General features: G+C 42.7%; 1 protein-coding gene across 7 annotated transcripts; it reads right to left on the bottom strand.

Moving 5' to 3' along the window:
• On the bottom strand, positions 1–24,820 carry NUDT5 (nudix hydrolase 5). Of its 7 annotated transcripts, none has more exons than XM_041765457.1 (11): positions 24,654–24,820; positions 14,571–14,797; positions 13,117–13,220; positions 11,634–11,701; positions 7,423–7,472; positions 6,091–6,198; positions 4,752–4,847; positions 4,027–4,128; positions 2,469–2,477; positions 2,281–2,334; positions 1–239 (listed from the first exon to the last, which is right to left on the bottom strand). In XM_041765457.1, the coding sequence occupies exons 3-11, from the start codon at positions 13,177–13,179 to the stop codon at positions 130–132; spliced, it is 660 nt and encodes a 219-aa protein (XP_041621391.1). In that variant the 5' UTR covers positions 13,180–13,220; positions 14,571–14,797; positions 24,654–24,820; the 3' UTR covers positions 1–129. The 7 variants fall into 7 exon arrangements, with proteins under 7 accessions (XP_041621391.1, XP_041621396.1, XP_041621390.1 ...); XM_041765462.1 differs by lacking the exons at positions 14,571–14,797; positions 24,654–24,820 and adding exons at positions 8,875–8,971; positions 12,193–12,291; XM_041765456.1 differs by lacking the exon at positions 14,571–14,797.
• Between the last annotated feature and the right edge of the window lie 43 nt (positions 24,821–24,863).

The raw sequence follows: 24,863 nt of genomic DNA, 5'->3' as shown, positions 1-24,863 counted from the left end.
TTCTGCGTTGGCTTTTATTAAATGAAAAAAGCTAATTTCAAATCTACATTAAGCTAAGCTGAATACAAAGTCTTAGTGAAGGAGGCCTGGTGGTCTTGTTTATAAAAACATGGCTACTGTCCTTTGGCCTTAAAACTTCAGGAAAGGCACTTCAAACGGCTTCGTGTTTGCATGCTTCAGTGCCAGAGCATAGGAGTAGACCCTGGCGTCCACTGTCAGATGTTCTTCAGCTACCAAAGCTGGAGGAAATAAAGAACACAAGTTAGATAATGAAGGGAGTCAGGGATCATACTACCCCCTGATCAGTCGTCAGTCTGGATGCTGGAGACAGAGTGGTGACTGAGACACCTTCTACCTTCAAGGGTCTTAACTCTAATAAGACAGAAGAAGAAAAGATACATAAGCAGGATTACGTTTCCAGCAAAAGAACAAGAAAGCGAGCAAAGATCACACACATCAGAGATGATGCTTGTGTTAAAACAGCACAGCTCTAAGCTCACAGATCAAGGGTTAACTTCATTTATAGCCCCTCTAGGTGATTCTTCAGTCCCTCACTGAGGGAGTTCCTGGGTCTCCTCCACTGCCGGGGAATACGTGCTTTCCATGCACATGTCATGTCGTGTGCCTGTCAGGACTGGAATTCTAGCAGCAGTGGGGTCTCGGAACCTTCCACTGTACAGCGAGCTTTAACAGGAACTGTTTTGCTCAGGGGGAGGTTATCAGACTGGGGCTCCTGTCACTTGTTTTCCTAGCCACTAGTTTAGGGACACGCTCAGAGACATGACCCTGGAAGGCAGGGTGAGGTCCTCTGTACATGGCAGGTGCCTGTAAGTGTGGAAAGCTATTCCTCGTAGCAAACTAATCCCAAAATACCTTCTCAAATGGTACTTGCTAAAGAAATGGTTTATTATATTCTGATTCTAAAAGGGTTCAATTCCCCCTTCCTCTTTCTACGGATCTGCCCTTTCCACCTTCCTCCTTCCCTCGCTGTCTTCCCCTCTTCTGAGGCTAGACGTTAAGCTCGATGGAAGCGAGAAGGAAGATCTTGGAGAGGATACTTCTCTAACATAAAAACATAGTCAAGACCTACAGCATCTAACATTTAAGCCCCTTAGTGCTAACATCTCGTTTGACTCCTGCCTCCTCAGGGACAGGGCCTCTTGCTCCTGTTTTAGGAGACGAGCCAGGAGAGGCCGTGGACCGTGTTCCAGTTGGTGACGGAAACGTGGCCCGCTGAGCCTCAGACCCAGGCAGACCCGACGCTTGGAGCTGTGCTGTCTGTTCTCGCAGCCACAGCTTTCTCTGGATAAACCATGGCTTGCTTCCGTGCGAGCGCTTCTAACTCAGACCCCAAGGTGCTCTTTACCTTACGTGTAGGTTTTAGGACGGCAAAGTAGGAAGGGAACTTTCTGGGAATTCTGAAATCCCAGTCCTTTTTGCAAGCTCATACTTTTAAAGCAACACGGCATCGGAAATAGAACTGTTAAGCCACTGGTTTCTTAGGGAAGGGGCAGAAGAGATGGCCCTCAATGCCTCAGGTCAAATAGTGCTTCAAGTTATTTTTCAAAGTAAAAATTGTAAAACATCCAGATTACAAAGATGATCTGTTCTTTTACAAGTGAGTGAATGGGGCCCTACCAGCCCCACCGAGGAGCTCCCTGCAGAGCTTCTCTCCGTCCTTTCATTAAAGGACATTTGTCTGCATAATCTTATTTATTTTTTACCAAATCCCTATGAGATGGGCTGGCCAGGAATTACATGACGTAATTACCCGACAAGTGATTTACCAGGGGTCACACTGCCAGTTTGGTTCATTATATCAGCATATTGCTCTTCATCTACCTTAGTCTTCATAGAAGGAATATTGTTATATTCTCCTCTAATTTCTGCCCTACGCGAAGCCATCCAGCAGGCTGGCATTGTTGAGCATTAGCTAGGAGATACCAACTTATTAGGTCTCTGCATTACCACGGATTACAGATTTGAGGTAGAGAGCTTTTGGCAAATCTGCAGGAATGTGATCTTGACTATTCTATAGGGAAAAAACCTAACCCTACTGAACGCTTTCACTTGACATAGAATATTTTGCTCGTATTTTCAAACTCTGCTACCCAGAAAGGAAAATTATTGTTGGTTAACTGCAGTTGTACCACAGTCTCTAGGTGTCTGACTTTAACAAGAATATAATGACAGAAATGGAATTCCAGTAAGTGCCCCACCGGATGGGGGTGGGGGTGGGGAAAATCAAAGAAGTTGGGGAATAGTCTTAAGAATGCTTACCATCAAGTCTCTTCAGCAGGTCATTCTTTGGTAAGGAAATTACTTCGACAAATTCTAAACAAACAAAGTGCGAGTGAAAACAAAGCTGAAGAAGGAGAGGGCCTACCAGAACACCACAAAATGCCTGCTGCCATTTCCACTGCGCTGAGCCATACACATGGTCAGCCACTGCTAGCTGGGTAACGTACCTCCGTCTCCTGAAAACAAACAGAAGGAGGGCACTGGAGCGCACTGCGGTCAAACACCAGGAGACTTTTGTGCGAGATGTCCCAAAATGGGCATAAAACTTCCACAGAACCCTGGGTCTCCTAATTTAATCTGTGTGCATGGTGGTGAAAAGCATTCCAACAGCACAAATTATTGTTCTCCAAATCAGATGTGTACTGGCAAAATTTAAAGACTGTTCTAGGATATATACGTATGTATATTTTTAGCTGTTATGTATTTTAAGTATGTATTTTAAGCTGTTAAAATACACAGAAAATTCACCATTTTAACCACTTTTAAAGGTATAGTTCAGTGGCATTAAATACATTCACACTGCTCTGCAGTCCTGAGCCCTGTCCTTCTCTAGAACTTTTTCACAGAGAAAAGGCATCCAGTGAACAGTTCACTTGGCACCCAGTGAACAGTCCCCAGACATGCTGACCTCTCGTCTACTTTCTGCCTCTGTGACCATATGAGTTTTAGGTAGCAATATTTATGCTTAAATTTTTTTTCCCTTTTTTAAAAGTGAGCTGTATGCCCAGTGTGGGGCCCAAACTCATGACCCCAAGATCAAGAATCACGTGCTCTACTGACTGAGGCAGCCAGGCGCCCCTATTTATGCTTTTTGGTCTAAACACTTGGCATGACGCTTTCGGAATTCCTGCTGTCACAGCATGTGCCAGCAGGTCTCCTTAATGGCCAGTGTTCCACTGTGCACGTACACTGCGCTTTGTTTATCCATTCATCTGTGAACTGGGTGGTTCCCCCTTTTGGGTGCCGTGAGTGATGCTTTATAAATGCTGGTGTCAAGTGCCTGTTGGAGCCCTTGCTTTTTGGGTGTAAACCCATGAGTGGAACTGCAGGCTCGTGGTAATTCCGGTCAGCGCTGAAGACTGCCAACTCTTGCACTGTGTATCATACACGTATCTGCAACGTGAACGCTGAGCATTTACAATCAGCTGTGAGGTGGCCTGGAATATTCAGGAGTACCCGAGGTGGTGAGAAGTGGCAGCGTGTGGTGGCACTACATGACTGGTGTGTGCATGAGCACCGCCTTCAGCGGGGTGGGAGGCCACCTGGGACGGCCAGAGGCATCAAAGCTCAAGTCCAAACTTGCGGAGAAATGTAATAGCAAGGAATTTCCGAAACGTTTCTCTAAGTACGAAACTCTGTGAAGAATAGCCGCTGTCCTCTAACAATTATTTCTGCCATTCTTACCATACACACGAAGTCTGAAATCAGCGATTTTGAAGATTTTCACTATTTACTGCTCAGACCTGTGGCTCATGTTAAGTGGGAATAAACTCCACATAGCAAATAATGGAAATATTGCAATTTAACCTTTTATAAAGAAAGCATAAAGATCAGTAGGTGCTAAAAGAAAAAGGCTAAAGGACCCAAGATTAGGAAAAGAGCCTGGAGTACTGATGAAGTATCTACAAGCCTGTTATTCTTCTGACCAGTCAGACTGAATCAGTAGCAAGTTGAACAATATTTAACCCAACAGAACCATGTTCCACGGAGCCACTGCACACTCACCTGGCTTTGGTTTAGGTCTCACATTTTCAGCATCATCTCCGTTAATAGTTACTGTCACGATGTGTGTGGTACAGTTTGTCAAGCCTGGATCCATACACACAGCTACGGAGAGAAGCAACAGATCATAGTGACACCAGTCATGTACCATTTGTTTCATTACTTCAATGTCTTTGGGAGAAAACTGGGCTCATAATTCATAGCGGACACAGAACCTGTGCAGGATAATGGATGGTTGGCCCGGTTTGCTCACCACAGCTGTAGGACTGCAGAGCACAGGTGTAGACAGCACTCGTACTTTCCCCCTGAGGTCTTAAGTTTGGTAAGTCTGAGGGGTTAAGTCTCAGGGGTAAAGACAGTACTGCCATGCTGTCAACTCCTTTCACCACATGAAGAAAAAGATTCCAGTGAGGAGCTTGGCATGTGGATGAGCTAAGAAAGCATAAAGCTCAGGATGTGGGAAACTCTGAAAGGTAACGAATTGCACATTTCTTGTCCAGCTTTAGGGCCTTCTTGTTCACACTGGCTCTCCTGCGGATGGGAGGCTCACTCGTAGATGGTGACCACATCTACTTAGGATTTCCCTTCAGTCAATTAACCAAGACAAAAGCCGTCTGCATCCTGAGCATAAAGAACAGCCCAACAGTCCTTTGCACACACAAGAATCTACCACTTGACCAATGTTCAAGAGCCTATCCCTGAGTGCACACCTGGGTAGCAGTACACACCTGGAGAGCACTCTGCGACATCACCTTTATAGCCAGTTTCTTCCTCAAGCTCCCGAAGAGCAGCTGCTTCTGGGCTCTCGTTGTCATCGATGAGACCTAGAAATCCAAGTCATTTGTGAGGTGGGCTAGGGAAACCCTGGTTTTTGGAACCTCTCCTTCTTCTGATATAATTGCTGTTTAGCTACACGGGAAGAATCAGAGGACTGTGAAAAGTGGCTGGCTGGGTAAAAGAGATTGAGGAACTTTTATAAGAAACAAAGGCCAAAGAATAAAATGCTACGCAGATTGAGTAGGTTCCGTGAGCTGCCACCTGTTCCTCTTGTTTAGACCTCGACTGTTTTCATGAGCCACTCAGCACTCGTGTTGTTCTGCAGCTCAGTGCGGATTCCCGCAAGGATGAGTGGCTGGGCTGTGTCACTGGCATAGGTTACAGACCCAGATATGTGACCTGGCCCATGAAGCCTGGCACACTTCAGTTTCTTCACCCAACAGTGTCACCTATTTGCTTCCCCCCTCACAGAGCAATCCTGAGGCCTGGAGAGAAACACCAGCATGAGCATCACCTGCGAGGGGGAAGGATGGGAGGCTGACAGGCTGTAGGCAGCTGCTGTGCTTAAGGAAGCAGTAACTAGAGAGGCCATGGGGGAAGACAGCAGAGCTTGGGTTATTTTACCTAAAAGGAAATAACACAAAGAAAAAGTAAAATAGAGGCTATTCTATTACTTTTTAAGTTATTAATTTCTCCAGTGAAATGTCTGGTAAATGAGAAGTTGGTATGGGTATCATGGGGCTGGACTTTGAAAGTACAAAACCTACACCACTAATGATAAGTAAATGAGATGTGATCTCTTCAGATGCGAACAACCCAGTTAAGTCCTATGATGACACAGAGCTCAAATTCAGGATAGCTCTACTTAATTGTGCAACTCAAGAGAATATTCTAGTGGAAATTAATACAGTTTCCTTGGCCTGTGTACATACAGGACAATCAAACTCATAGTGTTTGGAGTTAGGAGTCTGGCCTAGTTACTACTGTAAATTTCTTATCAGAGGCAGATTGCTAGTGACAGAAAATGAATTCAGCTGACAAATTAGCAAAAAGCAATTACTCAGAAAGAAGCTAGAAAGAATGCTGCTGAGTGGTGGCTTGGAAAGGGTGGACTGAGACAGGGACACCACCCCTGCCTCGCCTCTCAGGCTTAGTGTGTCACTAGAATGTGACCGGTGGTGCCTCACTGCAAATATGCTTTTGTTGTACTTAAAACTGGGGTGGGGGGTGGGGGAGGGTAGCCAAGGTGTTCAGTGTCCAAGCGCTGCAGTTCTCGGCACGGGAACTCACCTGCAGGGAATTCTAGGCAATAGCCTCCCATCGGTGGTCGGAACTGCTTCACCAGAACGATGCACTCGTAATGAAGAGTCCGCTGCAGCACCGGGATGACCGCCACACCTGTGACCAGGAAAAAAAACCAAGGAAATCCCTAATTAAACGTCCGTGAACATTTAGCACAAGGTCAAGGACAAATTCCCACTTCACGCTAACCTCTGCAGAGACAAACGTCTCACCCTGCAGCAAGCCAGACTGCTGATGAAGTGACCCTGGTCTACATGCACTCATGTTTCCTTTAAGGAGTGAATCAAGTCAGGACTGCAGTTTGTGGAATATGTAGCTAGACTGGATTTGATTGTCCTAGGATCAAGGACCTTTTCTCCCAAGAAACCTTTTACGTGGCCTTAAAACAGAGACAAAACCCCATTGCGTTCTGGAAAACACAAATTGCCTACGAGGAACTCTTGGCTAACCCCTCGCCCCTGACTTTCTTGGCAGGCAAGACAGCAGCTGTGGCCAGCTACTGTTTACTTCCAGTAAAAACAGACAACAAAATGAAAAGGAAGCATGAAAGGGAAAAACAAAGACCTACTGCCCAACTTCCCTTCAACCAGAGGTGATTTTCAATCTTTGTAGTCAAGCATTTATGCCTGGGAGGGACAGTGAGATGAATGAATAGAATAATCTTTGCCTAATTCCATGGTCCTCACCAATTTATAAAGCAACTGGTCCATCATAAAGTAGGGCCAAATATTTTTCCAAATTAAAGGCTCTCACCCAGATCCTTTGAACAGAATACAAAGTATTTCTAGAAGTCATAGTTAGACACAGTATGTGGCTTCAAAATAAACTGACTTGTATTTGGCTATAAATATTAGTATACCTTATCCCCCAAAACACTGTCCTGAGCCGTGATAACAAGCCAGAAGTTATTTATCAAGAAAGCCTGATTGGGATGCCTGGGTGGTTCATGTGGTTAAACATCCAACTCTTGGTTTTGGCTCAGGTCATGATTTCAAAGTTGTGAGATCGAGCCCCAGCTCAGCAAACTCACTCTCCCTCTGCCCCAGCCACCCTGTGCTCACGCGGGCTCTCTGATAAATCTTTAAATTAAAAAAGAAAAGAAAGCAAGCCTGATTTAGTCACATAGCACTGCAAAAAGGAAAAGTAGGTTTAAAGATAAAAGGTCATAGTTGAAGAGAACTGCTCTGAGGTCTTGGTTAAAATAAAAAGAAGAAAAAAAAATAAAAAAATAAAATAAAATAAAATAAAAAGAAGCCCGCCTCCTGCAATAATGCATGGTGACTTCCTTCATGAAGAGCTGTAATGAGTTTGCACTCCTACCATCAGCCGACTGTCCTTTCCTGGTTGTACGTTTCACAGTTTCCCAAGTTCTGTTCAGGCAGAGAAGAAAAAACAAAATCGTTAGTATTACAGGGGAGAATGTTCTTGGGTTTTCTGTCCACAGCCAGAACTTTCGGATGCAAAGCAAGCAAGTGTACTATTGATAATGGTCAAGACCACAACCATACAAGTCTATGGGAAAAGCCAACCGTGCTTTCCTGCAGCTTCTGAAAATTTTTCCAAATAAAACATGCCATCCTTCATCCAACTCTGAGGAATATCTAAGAGAAGGCCTGTAGTTTGCTTGAACTGCCTTTCAAATCGCTCACTGGAAATATTTCAGTGTGGATCATAAATCTACAGGTGAGCAGTCAGTTAAGCCATGAAGCTACTGAACAGTCAGTGCAGATTACACCTTTATGAAAAGTCCAGCCTTTTTGTTAAAAACAAAAAATATTCAGCATAACATGAACTACTGAGATGTTATTGATATGTGACCTAAAACAACAATTTAAGAAAGCAGGACCATTCCATTTATTAATTGAGGAATTATTAAATTTAGGCTAAGTGCTCTCTTTTGCATGTGTGAGATCTGTCTTACCTAAGGGTAAGATCATCCATAGAGGAAAAAGTTAGATAAGTAACAGCAAGTTCCTGCTCCCTTTTATATAGCTCCAGCCTGATTAGCTGTTTCGTTCTGGGAACATTGTCCTAAAATCCAGTTCTGGGTACAATTGTGTTTGAAGGGGAAGGGCATGTGAGGGAAATTCCCCTTCACTCTCTTATGCCTTAAACAGAAAGGCGGGGATCCCTGGGTGGCTCAACGGTTTAGCGCCTGCCTTTGGCCCAGGGCTCAATTCCGGAGTCCCGGGATCGAGTCCCGCGTTGGGCTCCCGGCATGAAGCCTGCTTCTCCCTCCTCCTGTGTCTCTGCCTCTCTCCCTCTCTCTATCATAAATAAATCAATAAATCAATAAATCAATCTTAAAAAACAAACAAACAAACAGAAAGGATCAGTGATAAGAGATGGGAGTGAAGAAGCAAATCAACTTTGGATCTAAGAGAAGCAGGACATCCAAGTGGTGCTGGGGACTAGCATAGAAAAGCATCAACATTGGTCTCCCCACAGAAGAGTGGGTATGAGGAGATGGGCAGCCCAGAAGGGTCCTCGCACTTTTGACCTCCTCGTCCTTAAGGGTCAGACTGTGCCACATTTCTATGGAAAAAATCCAGGTATTTAATCTAGTTAAAAAACAAAACAAAACCTTTCTATAAACTGTAAATCTTTAAGCATTCCACCAAAATTCTAATGGCAAATGTGTCAAAATGAACCTATGAAAACCAAAGACTATTATGATAACTCACAACTGCTCAACATTCCTGTTAGTAACAAGAAGCCAACCAACAAGCAATTCTGATCAGTAAATAATACAGATTGCAAGAGACAAAACACCTTTTGGCATAGCTCTCTCTGCTGCCTCTTAAGGTTAGTTGTAAAGACTGAAGAAGACAGTGCTGGGAGCAGCACTGAAGATGCCAACCCAAATACACTAGGAAAAGGGAAACAAAAAGAGTAGCATCATTATAGTGGTTAAGATGAAGGAAAATAATCAGTAATGAGCCATAAATCATGAGCAAGGACACATAAATGCATTTATAAGGAATCCTAGACCAGGAATGCCTGAGAGCTCCAATAATCTTCAAGCGACTCTGCAAGATGGACATTTGATTGAGCCAGAAAATCTTAATCTCTATCTGCCTGCCAGCTAACCCCATACCTACAAATTCCTTGAGTGTGTTCCTATTTGTAAAACTAGGTAATTAACAGTATGTTATTTCAAAAACTTCTTATAGCTTTAAAATTCTGATTCTAGTTAAGTTCCTCCATTTTTTGAGTCCTTGTTCTAGGAAAGCCTGTTTTTCTATAACATACTGTAAGCCTAGTCAACAAACACGAGAGACAGGAATGGCAACAAAGGATGACTGTGGCTCTGTCCTGAATGTCTATAAAGGCACATTTTGCCGGCAATATTCACACAACTAAAATCAATTCCATATCTTTATCCATGAATAACATGGTGGGACAAAGGATTTTCTAGCTGCTATTTCATCTTTCCTGACATGCTTACATACTGGGTAATGGATAAAACTAAGTTTATACATCAGGACCTATGGTAGGGAAGTACAGAGATTCACTCTTCAAAGCCTGACATTCTGCTATGAAATGTCAACATATTATGGAAGAGCGCCTTGAAGTCTTGGGGAAGACCTCCACGTGCAAGAACGGAGGTGAACATGCTGTAAACGGTCACGTGAGTGCAGGGTATTTGGTAGGCTTAAGGGTGTACCCCTCAACTATTGAGACAGACACCCTGGAGGTGAGACCTGGATGAGAGTATTTTGGGGGCAGGTCGGGGGGAAGCCTCCAGAGGATTCTGATGCACATCTCTGATTAAGAAATGCTGGAAGAGGAAGAGGAGTCAGGTAAAGAGATGAGTTGGTGTAAACCAACACCTACTCTTTAGCTCAATTAACGTTAAGAGTCATATCTGTGTTACAAACTTAAACAACTTCATTGGGAAAAGAGCCAAACCATCTCACTACAAATTGAATTCTAATCAGTCTACATTTTCACAAATACAAGTGTATTTGAGCATACTGTGTTCCTAAAGGCTCAGGCTGGCCACATTTCTGTAGCCACTAGTTATTGTCTATTTAGTTTTGTACATTAAACTCATGTCAAGTGTTCTACTGGACACTTTTACTGTTGGACTGTGGTGTGTTCTGCTTTCTTATTTTGAAGTTTTAATTTAATAGTGCAATGGATAGCCCATTGTTTCCCCCAGCTCTCCAACACTGGCCCTTATTAATATCTTTGCTAGTTTAGTAAATGTAATTAAAGTGGTTTCAGGGATACCCTGGTGGCTCAGTGATTGAGCCTTTGGCTCAGGGTGCGATTCCCAAGGTTTTGAGATCGAGTCCCACACTAGGCTCCCCTTAGGGAGCCTGCTTCTCCTTCTCCCTATGTCTCTACCTCTCTCTGTGTGTCTCTCATGAATAAATAAAATCTTAAAAAAAAAATACAGTGGTTTCAGTTACTGGCAACTCTGTGTACTTTCACAGGGATGATAAGATGTATTTCCTCAAGAAGAAACTCTGTATCCTTACCGGACTGCTTAGCAAAAGGAAAAGGTTTACCACACAACTGCCATTAATATTTTGCCCGTTTCCCTTCTAGCGTTTTCTTACATATTATTTGGAAAGAATTTAAAAGACATATATACAATATCCAATGTTGTTATCAATTTAATCCCTTGTCTCATATTGCTAGATTGTCTTTAGGATCAGCTTTGTAGAGAACTACAGAGATTTTACCAAATGAATACACTAAAAAATGGCTTCTCCATTTTTAAGTTGAAGAATACTTGATACACAATATTGTATCTGAGGTGTACAACAGTGACTCAATAACTGTACACATTACAAAATGGCCACCACAGTAAGTGTAGTCCCCATACAAAGTTGTTGCAATATCACTGTCTATATTCCCCCATACGCTTTTATTATGTTGCATTGTAACAATTGTTTCCCAATTTTAAAAATGGTTATGGTGCTTTCAATTTGTTTTTTGTCTTTTTAAATTTTGATGAACATTTTTTCATGCACAAATCTGACTCCAAACAGTCTCTGGAGTGGGATTACTTAGGTTGGAGAGTGTCATATCTTTATGGCAATTGGTTACTGTGAAATGTTTTGCAAAACTTCCCCCCCCCCCCATTCACATTTGCATGAGCAAGGTTTAAAGGATGTAAATTTTACCTCAAACCGGGCACTATTCTCTCCTTAGGCCTTCTAATTTACAAATTTAAAACTGGTGTCACCAGAAGGAGGCAGCTGGGTATGTTAATTATTCTACTGCTTTATCAGCTTAAATGAGGCTTGGCCCAAAATTTCTGGTTCATACAAATCTCCTCAGGGAGAATGGTGTTAAGATCAATTCCTGATTTGTTGCTATAACAAATTGACAACGTAATTTTATCCAGAGATTATAAGCAATCCAAACATTCTGACAATGGGAAGACACTGGATTAGAGTTTTCATTTAAGATCAAGTTTACAATGAGGAAGCTATCAGAGTTTATGCCAAATGCTAAACAGTGACCCTGAGAATCCAAATACCAAGCATTTTACAAAATGGAAAAAAACAATTTACCTTATTTTACCAGTAGGATCCATGTATGTTGTTTTTTCAAGCTTGACCCATTTTCCTTCTGAAATTAACTAAAAGGAGACATTAAGTTGGGAGACTTTCAAACTGAGGATTTTATTTAGAAGGTTTGTTTTCTTTCAGATTTTCTCTGCCTGGCCCTCCCAGTAATGACGTTTCCCTCCCAATAGTCTGTGTGCAGGTTTTCAAGTTCAATGTAAGGAAAGGGTTTTTTTTTTTTTTTCCCTGAAGGGTGGTTCTGCTGCTTTTTTGGATGTGATACTGAAAAGTGAAAAGCGATGATAATTGAAAAACTCTTGAGGTGGTGGGTAGGAGGGTGGAGAGTGAGGACCGAGGAATGAGGATTTTTCTGGGACCTAGTGTTCTACCCTCGGAGCTGGGAGCTCGTCAACATAGGTGTGTTTAGCAGGTAGAGACTCATGGAAAGACACCATGTCCAATGACTGCATTTCCAGGGACACATGGGTTTCCCACCCCATCTGAGACAAGTGGCCCAGGATTGTTCCGCCTAGACATGGAGTTTCAGTTACCAGAACTAACTTACCTATGTCACTATACTGAACTGACAGGAGAGTTTCACTGTGGACATAGAGCAGTAGCCTTTTTCTTACTATCCTATCTTTCACTTCTGGCCAGCAGCAACCTAAAAATTACCAGCAGATCTATTCACAGACCACATGGAAAGATTTTTAAATCGTAAATAACTGCAGGAAGGTGTCAAGATCAGAGTTCCAAGATGAAAGTTTTAAAATTTATCCACTGCAATGGTTCCTGCAGAAAGAGACTTATTAAAAGCTAAACCAAATAACAATGTAACTAACGCATACATTAGTTCTGGAATTCTGACAACTAACAACTTAGATTCTTATTGTTCTTAAACATCTATATCAAGACCATAAATAGCTAAGATGTGATACTTAAGTATGTAATGTCTAAAATTCTAAAACTCAAGAATAGGACTTATTCTTCTACCCAGGGAAACTGAATAAAATTTGAGTATTTTTGAATTGCCAAAATCCACTTTAGAAACAGCCTCCATTTCATTAGCACATATAATTAAGAGCAACACTGTTCCTCCCACACAAGAGCAAAATGTCCTAAAAAGGGAGCAGGAATAATGTTTAAAAATTGTCTTTACAGGACAGCCCAGGTGGCTCAGCGGTTTAGCGCTGCCTTCAGCCCGGGGCCTGATCCTAGAGACCCGGGACTGAGTCTCAAGTCGGGCTCCCTGCATGGAGCCTGCTTCTCCCTCTGCCTGTGTCTCTGCCTCTCTCTCTCTCTCTCTCTCTCTCTCTCTCTCTCTGTGTCATGAATAAATAAATAAAACCTTTAAAAAAAACGGTCTTTATGAATTAAATACAAAAAAAGAAAAGAATTAAACATAAGCATCTGAAACCACAGTTTATACATTTCATTTAAACTCAGCTCTCTGTGGGGAGAGGGAAGGGAACTGAAAAAGAACTTATACCTCCTCTGAGATAATAGACTGTTTGGTATTTTGAGAAGGATCCGCTGGTTCTCGGTTCTCCATTTTCAAACTAGTCTTTATAGTCTTCAAGCACGAAGTTCACGCTGTAAGATAATAAGATTTGTTTAGGCTACGTTTATTTTTCTGAATTAAACATTTGTCCAAAGGCCACTGGTCAAAGTACTTAAATGATGAAAAACTTATCTGTCATCGAAGCTGCTTTTGTCACGTGAACCTGGAAAACCTGCCCTAGACGGAACTTAAAAGCCAAGGTCCTAGGAAAACATCCAGGAAAGAACCTACAGCCATCACAGTTAGATTTAGCCCAAGTTAGCTAAGCTCCTACTGGGCAGGGCACTAGGCACTTACATTAGACACTTTTGGATTTTCTGACTCCAAATTTAAAAACTTTCCAAGGAGAAAACAACAGAAAAATTGTATACCACTCCTCATTCTCACACCTTAACTACTGACCCTTATCTATCTTCTACAGCTAAACTGTAGGAGTGGTTTGAGCTGGCTGTTTCTACCTCCTATATAACTTTTTTTTTTAACCTTGTGATAAATGAATACACCATTTTAATAATTTCAAAATGTGCAATTCAGCAGAATTAAACACATTCATATTGTAGTTGCTCACTCACTTTAAAGTTTGTCTTTTAAAGATTTTATTTATTTTTTCAGGAGAGACCCAGAGAGAGAGAGGCAAAGATGCAGGCAAAGGGAGAAGCAGGCTCCATGAAGGGAGCCTGATGCGGGACTTGATCCCAGGACCCTGGGATCCGGACCTGAGCCAAAGGCAGACACTTAACTGCTGAGCCACCGAGGCATCCTTCACTTTAAAGTTTTACCATGTATTGAAGTCACAGCTGTACATGAGTTGATGAGTACCACTAGGTCTGTTGTGGAAAGAGCATGTCCCTGGCCCCAGGTGGGGCTTCTCCTGGCCTCCCATCTCTCGCCTTCTTAGAGTTTTATAACTTTCCTTTTTTTGAGATTTTTTTCCCGTGTGTTTATTTTTTATTATTTTTCAAGATAAGGAGAAAGAAAGTACCCAGCAAATGGGCATTTTACAAGAAGTACAAATCTTATTTTTCCTGTCCTGCCCGTAAGGGTTGGGGAGAGCAGGCCCCTCTCTAGGGACCCGTCAGCCCAGCCTCGTTCCCCGTTCCGTGTTCCGTGTCCCGTGTCGCCTCGGTCGCCCGTGTTTGCGCTTGCCCATGTTGCACTGTTTGCATGCGCCCGAGGCAGACGTCTGTCAGGGGCTTGGAGTTCATTCATGTGCCGCTGCCGCCCACCCACCTGCCTTGTGAGATGGAACCGTAATAAACCACTCCATGAGGACACCGCATTTGTTGTATACTACTACATCCTCTATTCTTGGCTTGTTCTCCTGTTTCTGTACCCGGAGTGTCTGAAAATCTTTCTCTGCCCCTCATAGTGGATTGAATTACCTGGTTGCATATAGAAATAAGTGCTGAAAATAATTTTCTGCTGGAAATATGCAGGCTTTGCTCAGTTATCTTGCTTTTGGTGTTGCTGCTGTGAAATCGGAAGCCATTCTGATTCCTGATCCCTTCTCTCTGTGGCCTATTTTCTTTCTCCGGAAACTTGTAGTTACATCTTCATACTGATATTATATTGGGTACTCAAATAGGTCCTTCCTTTTTTTTTTTTTTTTCTGCAATGTAGTTGTCATACAATATTATATTAGTTTCAGATGTACAACATTGTGGTTCAACATTTACACATATTATGAAGTCACTCCCAGGAAATCTCACTACCATCTGTCATCATACAAACTTGTTACAATATTATTAGCTATATTCCCTATGCCATACATTGCATTCCTGTGTCTTAATTATTTTATAACTGGAAGTTTATGCCTTTTGTTTGTTTCTTTAAAGATTTGAGAGAGAGAACCCGTGAGTGCACGCAAGTGGGGTGGGGCAGAGGGAGAGAAGAATCTCAAGCAGATTCCCAGCTGAGCTCAGAGCCCGATGCGGGACTCGCTCTCACAGCCCTGAGATCAGATGGAATCAAAAGTTGCACGTTTAACAGACTGAGCCACCCAGGTGCCCCTGTAAGTTTGTCCCTTCAATCCCCTACCCTTGTTTTGTCAAATGGGTCCTTTCAATCTGGAATCTATACTGTGCTTCTTTATGGGGAACTTTTCATGAAATATTTCACTGATAATCTCTTGCCCTCTATTTTCTCTGTTTTTTTCTTTTAGGAACTGATGTTTAGCTGTTAGACTTCCTGAACCCATCCTCTGTCTTGTCTTTCTCATTCCTATTTTTTGTTTCCTTGTTATTTTACCTACAGTTCTCAGTGGCTACTCTAACCCTTTAACTACTCTTAGGTTGTAAAGTTCCTTAATACCTACCTTCTAATGGTAGCTCCAGGGAAAATACAGATCATCAAACATCATCTCTCCTACCAACTGTCTTTGAGGAAAGAATGTCTTTGTTTCTTTTGAGATCTACAGTAATAATTAAACCACCCATCACATTTGCAATTTTTTTTTATCCCAGACAGTTAAGTATGCTCCATCCTAAAATACAACCAACAAAACAAACACATTTAACCTTTTCACGACCCTGTTCTCTCCTTCCGCCTTGCTGGACTTCTTGAAAGACCAGATGACACTACTGTGTGTATTTATTCAACCCTGTGCAGTCTACTCCTCTACCATCTGCCCATCGACTTCACCTACCCATCATCCCCAAGCTAGAAATAGAGGTAGCTCCAATCCCTTATTCTCTTTCACCGACTTATAATTTATCCATTGCAAGCCCTAAAAATTTTGCCTCTAACATTTCTTAAGAGTGTCCTAACCCTACCATCAGAACTCTGGCTGAAAACCTTGATGTCTCCTACATGGGATGAAATTTCCAAAACCATCTCCTGGACACTAGATTTTTACGTTGTCCAGTGTTCAACATTGCTCACAGTTGTGTTGGTATAGAATCTCCCTAAAATCACTGCTGAATAAATGAAGGGAGGAAAAAAATGATCTGACTGGGTTAGTCTAGAGGGCCATTCTGTTCCTAAGAATTAGGTTAGTTTGGGGCCTGCTGAGACTTATTTTGAAGAATGATTCCTTGTCTACTTGTCGTTATTTAACTTAAGCTCAATTTCAAAATTATCTTGGCACATAGGTAAGAGATTCACACTTCCTGAATACAAAAGTTACTATAAAAGCCACAGCTATCAAGATGGTGTGGGTACTGGCAAAAGGATAGACAATATAAACTGACAGAACAGAGTCCAGAATTAAAATCACAAATTTATGGTCAACGAGTACCACCATTCAAGGGGGGTAAAGAATATCCTTTTCAAGGGAGTGTTTTGGGCTCAGATGTATACATTCACAAGAATGAAAACGAGCCTCGTGGGTGCCTGGTGGTCTGGTCGGTTGAGCGTCCGACTCTTGATTTCAGCTCAGGTTGTGATTTTGGGGCCATGGGATTGGGCCCTGTGTTGGCGTCTGCACTCAGCATAGTCTGCTGGAGATTCTCTCTCCCTCTCCCTCTGTTCCTCCTCCTGCTTGCACATGTGTGAGGTCTCTCTCTCTCTGTAAATAGGTGGAATATTTAGGAAAAAAAAAAGAAGAAAATGAATTTCTACCTAACATTGTATATAAAAATTAACTCAAAATGGATCAAAGATATAAGAGCTAAAAGCTACAAAACTCTTAGAAGAAAGCGTAAGTGTAAATCCTCATGATCTTGGGGTAGGCAATAATCTCTTAGATCTAACACATAAAGCAGAAGCAATCAAAGAAAATACAAATGAACTGGACTTCAGGTATGCCTGGGTGGCTCAACAGTTGAGCGTCTGCCTTCAGATCAGGCAGGGATCGAGTCCTGCAGGAGCTCCCTGCAGGGAGCCTATTTCTCCCTCTACCTAGGTCTCTGCCTCTCTCTCCCTCTGTGTCTCTCGTGAATATATAAGGTCTTTAAAAAAAACAAAAAGAAAAATTGGACTTCATCACAATTAAAAACTTGTGTTTTACATTCAAATTAGTAAAAAAAACAACCCAGAGAATGGGAAAAACAGTTTACAAATCTGATAGAATTGTATCTGAAATATGCAAAAAAACTCTTAAAACACAATTAAAAGACAACCTAATTAAAAATAGGCAAAGGATCTGAATAGACATCTTCCCACAGAAGATACACAAATGGCCAATAAACACATGAAAATATGTTCAGCACTTTTAGCCATCAGAGGAAGGCAAATCAAAACTACAATGAGATACCACACTTCATCCCTATTATGATGACTACAATAAAAGTTGGATAATAAAAAGTGTTGGGGATCCCTGGGTGGTTCAGCGGTTTGGCGCCTGCCTTCAGCCCAGGGCGTGATCCTGGAGTCCCACATCGGGCTCCTTGCATGGAGCCTCCTTCTCCCTCTGCCTGTGTCTCTCATGAATAAATGAACAAAATCTTAAAAAAAAAAAAAAGTGTTGGTGAGGATGTGGAGAAACTGGGACCCTCATACATTGCTGGAAAGAATGCAAACAGTGTAGCCATTTTGGAAAACAATCCTCAAAAGGTTAATAACAGAGGTCCCATATGACCCAGCAATTGCACTCCCAGTATGTACCAAAGAGAGGTGAAACATATGCTCTTATGAAAACTTGTACACAAACGTGCATCACAGTATTATTCAAATAGCCTCAGGTGAAAACAACCTCAATGTCTACCAACTGAAGCACAGATAAGAAAATGTGGTATATCCATTCGATGGAGTAACATTCACCCATAAAAAATAGTGAAGTACTGATACATGCTACAAGATGGAGGAACCTTGAAAACATTATGCTAAGTGAGAGAAGCCAGATACAAGAGGCCAAATATTGTATGCTTCCATCCAGAAGAGCAAATCCAGAGATACAGAAAGCAGATAGTGGTTGCCAAGGGACTTGGGGTAAGGAGAGACTAGGAAATAACTACATAGGAGTATAGGGTTTCTTTTTGATGACAAATGTTCTAGAATTAAATAGTGGTGATGGTGGGGCGCCATCTTGCAAATACACTAAAAACCATGGACTATTACAATTTTAAGAAGGTGAATTTTATGGTGAATTACATCTCAATTAACAACAACAACCTTTGCAGTCTTAAAATCCCCAAGGGACAAAGAGTTGGGTTGTTGAAAGCCACGTTAGGTCCAAAGATTGGCAAAGCCTAGGAGACTAGTTCAAAGAGCTTTCCTTTGATCTCAACAGGATAGTAATGTGCAGCACCACTGTATCCAAGCAATCATTTTACTGTCCTCTGGGTGTTTATTTTGCCTGACACTCAACATCTATTTCTGTTGTAAAATTAAATGTATTTCTGTTGTATTATGAAGATGTAATCAACATTGTTGTTTGCAGAGTATTTTGTGGGCAAACCTAGGAATTCAATTTCCAGTAGGGACTTTGGCAAAGAAGCAAAACTTGAGGACTTAGGTAAGAAAAAGCAATTTTATGCTAAAGAAATAAAAACCACTTAATGAAGACGAGAGAAAGAAACATGTATACATTTTCACACTCTTTTAAACCATGAAGAAGTATGCACAAACTGTGATAATGTTCATGAAAAACAAACATTGACTGTGTATCTTAGGTAACTTGGCTAACACACCCTGTGGCAGACCCACTGGCATTGAGGTTGTGTCCTTGGCACTAGGACAGCAGAAAGACCCTGCCCTCCAGGAGCTTACTTTCTGGTGGGAGAAAAATGAGGAACAATATACAAAATTTATATTGGAGACTCTAAATTTTACAGAGAAAGATTCGGAAGGGTAAGAAGAGTAGAAAAGGTGCAGGGGTGGTGGTGGTGGTGGTGGTGGTGGTGGTGGTATCTTTATGGCGTGATCAGGAAAGTCCCCATTAGTTTGGTGACATCTGAACAGAAGCTTAAAAGTTAATAAAGCAGTAACCTACATGGCTATTTAGAGACAGTCATTTAGAACAGTGACTATATGCCCAAAGCATAAAAAAAGAGGCAGTTATTCCTGGTAAACTTTTAACCAGCATTGGTTTACATATGACAAATAATCTACATTGTTACAGGCGATCAAAGTAGTATGCTGACCGAGATGAAAACAAACGATAGCTACAGTCAAAGGTTGGCTAGTGATCCTGCCTGTGCGGTCTCTACACCCAGATAAAAGAATTTTCTCCACCTAGATTTTTATCTTCCAGATTTCCACTCCCTGCTATTAGTAACATATACGTCACAGAAGGAATATTTCCTCTGCTTTTAAGTCTATTACGTAAGAGAAAATAGTTTTTAGGCACCCAAGTGACCTGAGTGCACAACGTAATCTGTCTAAAATGGTGCATGATGCCTGGATGAAGTTAGATTTCTACCTCCTTTTGAAAAAGCCCCGGTCGTCCCCAGGTGAGTATCTTTAGGGGCAAAGGAGCCACCAGCTCTTTCAAATTTACGTACAACTTTAAAACATTTAAATTATCTGCTACATTCCCTTAAATTTTTATCTTTATTAAAAAAATTTTTTTTTTTATCTTTATTAGTTTCTCTCAGATTGTCAAAGGGACTGTTGATGGCCAAAAGGTGAGCAAGTACTGTTCTGAAGGATGGTCCCTCATCTGTTACTCCTCATTTAACAGGTTAAACTCCATTACAACACAGTTTTAGTAATCAGAAGACGAATTTTTGGTCAACAAATGTTAAGCTATAAACAGCTGTTCCCAACAGATTATATTAAAAAATATTTAAAGTAGCATGTTAGAGAGCTAGAAAGACAAAAAAACTACACACATAAATTACAAAAAAAGAAAGAAAGTAGCAAACGGGGCTGGGCCTCTCCAGGGTAATTACTTGGAATGCAATCAGCCCCCAGAGGCAACGGTATTTTGTAGCAATCTGCTGACAGTGTAAATAACCCAAAAATGTGGTTAAAGGGTGATTTCAAAGGTATATTCTTTATTCTGTGATTCGCAAAATGTTCGGGATTATAAAATCATCTAAAAAATACTACTCAGGGATCCCTGGGTGGCTCAGCGGTTTAGGGCCTGCCTTTGGCCCAGGGCGTGATCCTGGAGACCCAGGATCAAGTCCCACGTCGGGCTCTGGGCATGGAGCCTGCTTCTCCCTCTGCCTGTGTCTCTGCCTCTCTCTCTCTCTCTATGCCTATCATGAATAAATAAATAAAAATATTTTTTTAAAAAATAAAAAATACTACTGAAACAAAAAGAATATTATTTCTAGCACCATTTCAAAACCAGAAGCTAAGTGGTGCCATTTGGGGACCAGTCCCTACAAGGAAGGCAGTGCAGAAAGAAACAAGGCTCCATTGCATGCTGCACCCTTGTCTCAGTTACTGTGATAGAGTTCTCCTGAGCTGACTCAACGCTATTTTTAGATTTAAAAGTAAAGTGTAATGTAAATTTTATCCACCTCATTAGCTAGAATTTCAAGTCATCTACATTTTGCTGCTAGACTGCTATAATGTGTGTTATACTTCAAATACCTGTGTACCTAACGTGTTCTACTGTTTTAACTCACATAATCTGTTTTATGTGGATTTAGTTTGGTCTGAACACTGAAGGTCTATGATGTGTTAACTGTACGATTTTTCCAGGGCACCAAAACCTTTTGTGAGGGAAAACATCACAGGATTCTTAGAACTGACATACAGTGGTAGGCAGGAGGCTAACTGGCTCTATGAACATGGGCAGTTCACATGTTTGAGTACACATACATACACACACTAAATGCAAACTGACAATGTAACCCTGCCCTTGGGGACCTCATAGTTCAACTCACAAAGAACCAGAAGAGTAAATGCCTATTATAGAGATAACGCAATACCAGAGTGTAAGTGAGCAACAAATCACATCCACTTGGGAGGCAGGGAAAGTAGCAGACTGTGAAAAGGCTACTACTACCAAGAAACCATTTCATATTAAGATATGACTTAGATACCAAGAAGTCAGGGAAAGCATTTCACGTAGAACCACAGGAAAAACAGACACTAATAGGGAAGGGTTAAGAAATTACAATAGAGTTTGGCAAGCTCTGTGGTCATCAACCTTTCCCTCCCACCCTCTCCAAAACAACAACAACAACAACAACAAAAAACCCCTGCAAACAAACTACCATGTAATGGATGACGTTAACGTCTGCAGAGCAGCCCGGGTGGCTCAGCGGTTTAGTGCTCCCTTCCGCCCAGGGCCTGATCCTGGAGACCCAGGATTGAGTCCCACATCAGGATCCCTGCATGGGGCCTGCTTCCCCCTCTGCCTGTGTCTCTGCCTCTCTGTGTCTCTCATGAATAAATAAAATCTTAAAAAAAAAAAATTAACGTCTGCAAACACATTTTCAAGGGCTAACGCAGATTTAGCTGGACATCTGCTCCTTCCTCCAAATTTCAGGGCAAATAAAGCACCCAACAACTCCAAGTGGCATGCCACAAGCTCTTGTTACTATGTGAGCTCCTCTTGGGGATAGCACTTAGAATTCTCCACTGAAGGGAGGAAGAGAAACAGTTACATTTTCACAATCTTGGGTATTTCAGTATTAGTAACAACCCCTGGATTCAGGTTAAGTGGAAGGGGGAGCTTGCACTCAGGCTTCTCATTAAGTTATTACCATACTGGAATCCCTGCAGTTTACTGAGATTGCAAAGTATAGCAAAAATCACAAGATACAACATGTTGGTAACACTCTCCCAAGTAAAAGTTGAGTACTGTAAACATCATTCATGTTCGACCGAATAAAAGGTGTAGAGGCTCAAATCATAAGTGAAGCTTCTGATTGACCAAGGTCAGACACTTGGAACAGTTAATGATTGGATTGAGACCTTTCCAAAAAGGCATTTTGAAAGAAATTAAGCAGGAAAGGATTAATATTTGCAAAAGTAACTTTATGACTGTGTAAAGTCAAGCATCAAATGCCGAGGCCTGCCTATGATGCCATTCCATATTCTTTCAGAATAATTACACAGAAAAGCCTTATAATGACTTATAATGAACAAGTAATCAATTAGTATAGTTACATTTAATAGCCTTGGTTATAATCATAAAACTTTTAAAAAATTAGTTTTTTTTAAAAAGGTATTTTGAAAAAAATAAAAATAAAAAATAAAAAGGTATTTTGATCATTCCTTCTTTTGTTATGGTGCAAGTTTGGTATCCACATCAGATGGATCCACTTTAAGTGAATTTTCCTTTACTGACAATTATCCTCAGATAATCAAGACTTCCTGTAATTTGTTAATTATGGAAAGCCACGGAGTTTCTTTTCTTTTCCGGCAGATGAGGGGGTTGGGGGAGCAGAGAGGGAACTAATGTTTTACTGAAATTACACTACTTGGTGATTTATGATCATTACATTTAGTTTGGGCTGTGAACTAATTACCCTTGGGAAGGCTAATTGGTTACAGTCCTATAGTAATGACACAGTAAAGAACCTCCTACAATAGCCCAGGCAAGAGATACCATAGGTTTGGTCCAGGGTGGTAGCAGTAGCAAGGAAACAGACTTAACTCCTTGCACATGAAACTTTATTACTTGTCTCAAACCAGTGTCTAGGGAAGGGGTTTTCAAAGCTAATTCCAAGGAGATGTTCTTAAAGGACATTGGGACATCAGGAGAAAGGGGTAGTACACTGTTCAAATATGGACACACTGAGTTAGAGATGTTGGTAAGACATCCAGGTGGATAAAACCAGCAGGCAGACGGAAGTATTAATTTAGACGCATTAGTCACGTTCTGGGATTCAGAGACGGAAAGGTTTCTTCATTATTTAATTTGGAATCGTACAATAAAGCCCTTCCCCCACAGTCACTTAGCTACTGGTATCTTTAGGCCTGCGTGAGAAAAAGCAACTATTTCCACTGTTGTAAAAGGTTTTATCGAAGAAACGAGTATAAACACTTCATTGGCTAAGTGAAAAGACAAACACGGTGGCTAAAAGAATAATCGAAGGGAATTTAGCTGCGTCCGTTCAAAATACTGGAGCGTGTTTGTAATGTTGATTTATTTGGGACTACTAAACTGTGTAAACTGTGTAGCTAGTCAACTTAAAAATCAGCCGTAATACTAAAAAAAAGCCATGAACTCACCACTTCCAAAGTGTACGTAAAGCCCGAGGAACAGACATCTGTAACAAATTCCCTCCCTGTGGTGTTTTAAGTCTACAAACTTGGCTGCTTCTCTACAAATAACCAGTTCTGTATTAATGCTTCACAGCTGCCTCAACCTCTGCAACTCGTTTCCTGGGCCGTTAAACAGAGGACTCCTCCCAGAAGGACTATAGTCCCAGTTGCTACTTAATCTTCTATGCACCCATCAATTCTTATCTTCAACAGAAAAAAAAAAAAAGCCTTGCTTCAATGCACCCCATCCGTGCTAGCATTTTCCTCCAGCAGCAACCTGTTTACTTCTAGGTCAAATCAAAACGAACAGTTAGGGACGCCCGGGGGGGCTCAGTGGTTGAGCATCTGCCTTTCACCCAAGACATGATCCCAGGATCCAGGCCCACATCAGGCTCCCTGCATGGAGCCTGCTTCTTCCTCGGCCTGTGTCTCTGCCTCTCTCTCTCTCTGTATATCATAAATAAATAGAATAAATGAATCTTTAAAAAAAAAAAAAAGGCAGAGGAGCCTGCAATTATCCTCACCAATCCTTTTTTCTTTCTTTCTTTTTTTTTTTTTTGAAGAGGCCTGTTGTCCGTGCAGGTTCCCACCTCCACCTAACCTTCAACCGCCGGCACGGACCCTGCCAGTGTGCAGGTTTTTCAGCGAGGTCCCTAAAAATAACGTGCGCCCTGGGCGGACACAGCGCCGACTGGGGCTGGGCCGGCGCGGCCGCAGCAAGCGAGGCCGGGCGGGGGGGGGGGCAGAGGCGTCCTTCTCGGCAGCCAGCATCCCACTCTTCGGAAGACGCGCACGCACGGAAGTGAACTTTTCAACGCTTCTAAACGCTTCTACGATTCTACGGGTCTGCTCGCCCTCTGATACGTCGCGACGGAGTGATGGAGAAAAGAGCTTTTTTTTTTTTTTTTTTTTTTTTAAGTGATCGTGCAAATTTGCAAACCTGCCTGGAGTAGGATTCGGGAATGCAGCCTCGCGGCCCGGCGACACGGGCGGGCAGTCCGGCCGCAGGCTTGCAGGCTTGCAGGCTTCCAGGCTGCTGGTCCGGCAGGGCTGGGACACGGGGTTCCTACGCTCAACGGAGGCGCCTCTCCTCCTGCGTCGGTTTCCCCCCAATTTCAGCAGCGTCCGGCCACGATTCCGTCTCTCCCTCCACGAACCCAGAGGCGCCCCCCCGCGCCCCCCGTTAGCAGATGCTCCCAGCACCGCGCTGCACCGACAGGTCACCGCGGCGCTCCCCGCTCTCTCCGCTCCGAGCAGCCCCGCCCTCCCCCCGCACCCCTCCCGGGCTCGGGTTTCCCCGGAGCTCCCCCGCCCCCCCGGGTCCCCGGAGCCCGCTCCGCAGACGGGGACACGCGCGCGGCGGTCCGCCCTCGCCCCCCTCCCCTCACGCCGGGGGCCCCCGCCCACGTGCCTACCCCGAGGCGCGGCGTCAAGCGCAGGGCACTCCTCGGGGGACCGGGACGAAAGAAGAAAGCGCGACCCCGAGGCAGCAGCCTCCGAAGACCCAATGCTACCGCTTCAGGCACAGCCGCACCTCGCGGTGGCGAGAGGAGCGCCCTCGGCCCCTCCCGGCTCCCGTAGAGGCCCCGCCCTCAACCCCGCCTGGGGAAATCACCTTCCGGGGC

This window comes from Vulpes lagopus, chromosome 8, assembly GCF_018345385.1.
Source record: "Vulpes lagopus strain Blue_001 chromosome 8, ASM1834538v1, whole genome shotgun sequence".
Lineage (NCBI taxonomy): Eukaryota > Metazoa > Chordata > Mammalia > Carnivora > Canidae > Vulpes > Vulpes lagopus.
The sequence above is the reverse complement of the archived record's forward strand: the minus strand, read 5'-3'. Positions and strand labels throughout refer to the sequence as shown.

Bases quoted from the DNA above. Each gene is read 5' to 3' on its own strand.
- NUDT5 (XM_041765457.1), bottom strand. From the start codon at position 13,179: ATGGAGAACCGAGAACCAGCGGATCCTTCTCAAAATACCAAACAGTCT. The intron at 7,473-11,633 runs GTAAATTGTTTT...CTGCCTGAACAG, and splicing joins GATCCTACTGGTAAAATAAG to AACTTGGGAAACTGTGAAAC. The intron at 4,848-6,090 runs GTGAGTTCCCGT...TTGGATTTCTAG, and splicing joins TTGCCTAGAATTCCCTGCAG to GTCTCATCGATGACAACGAG.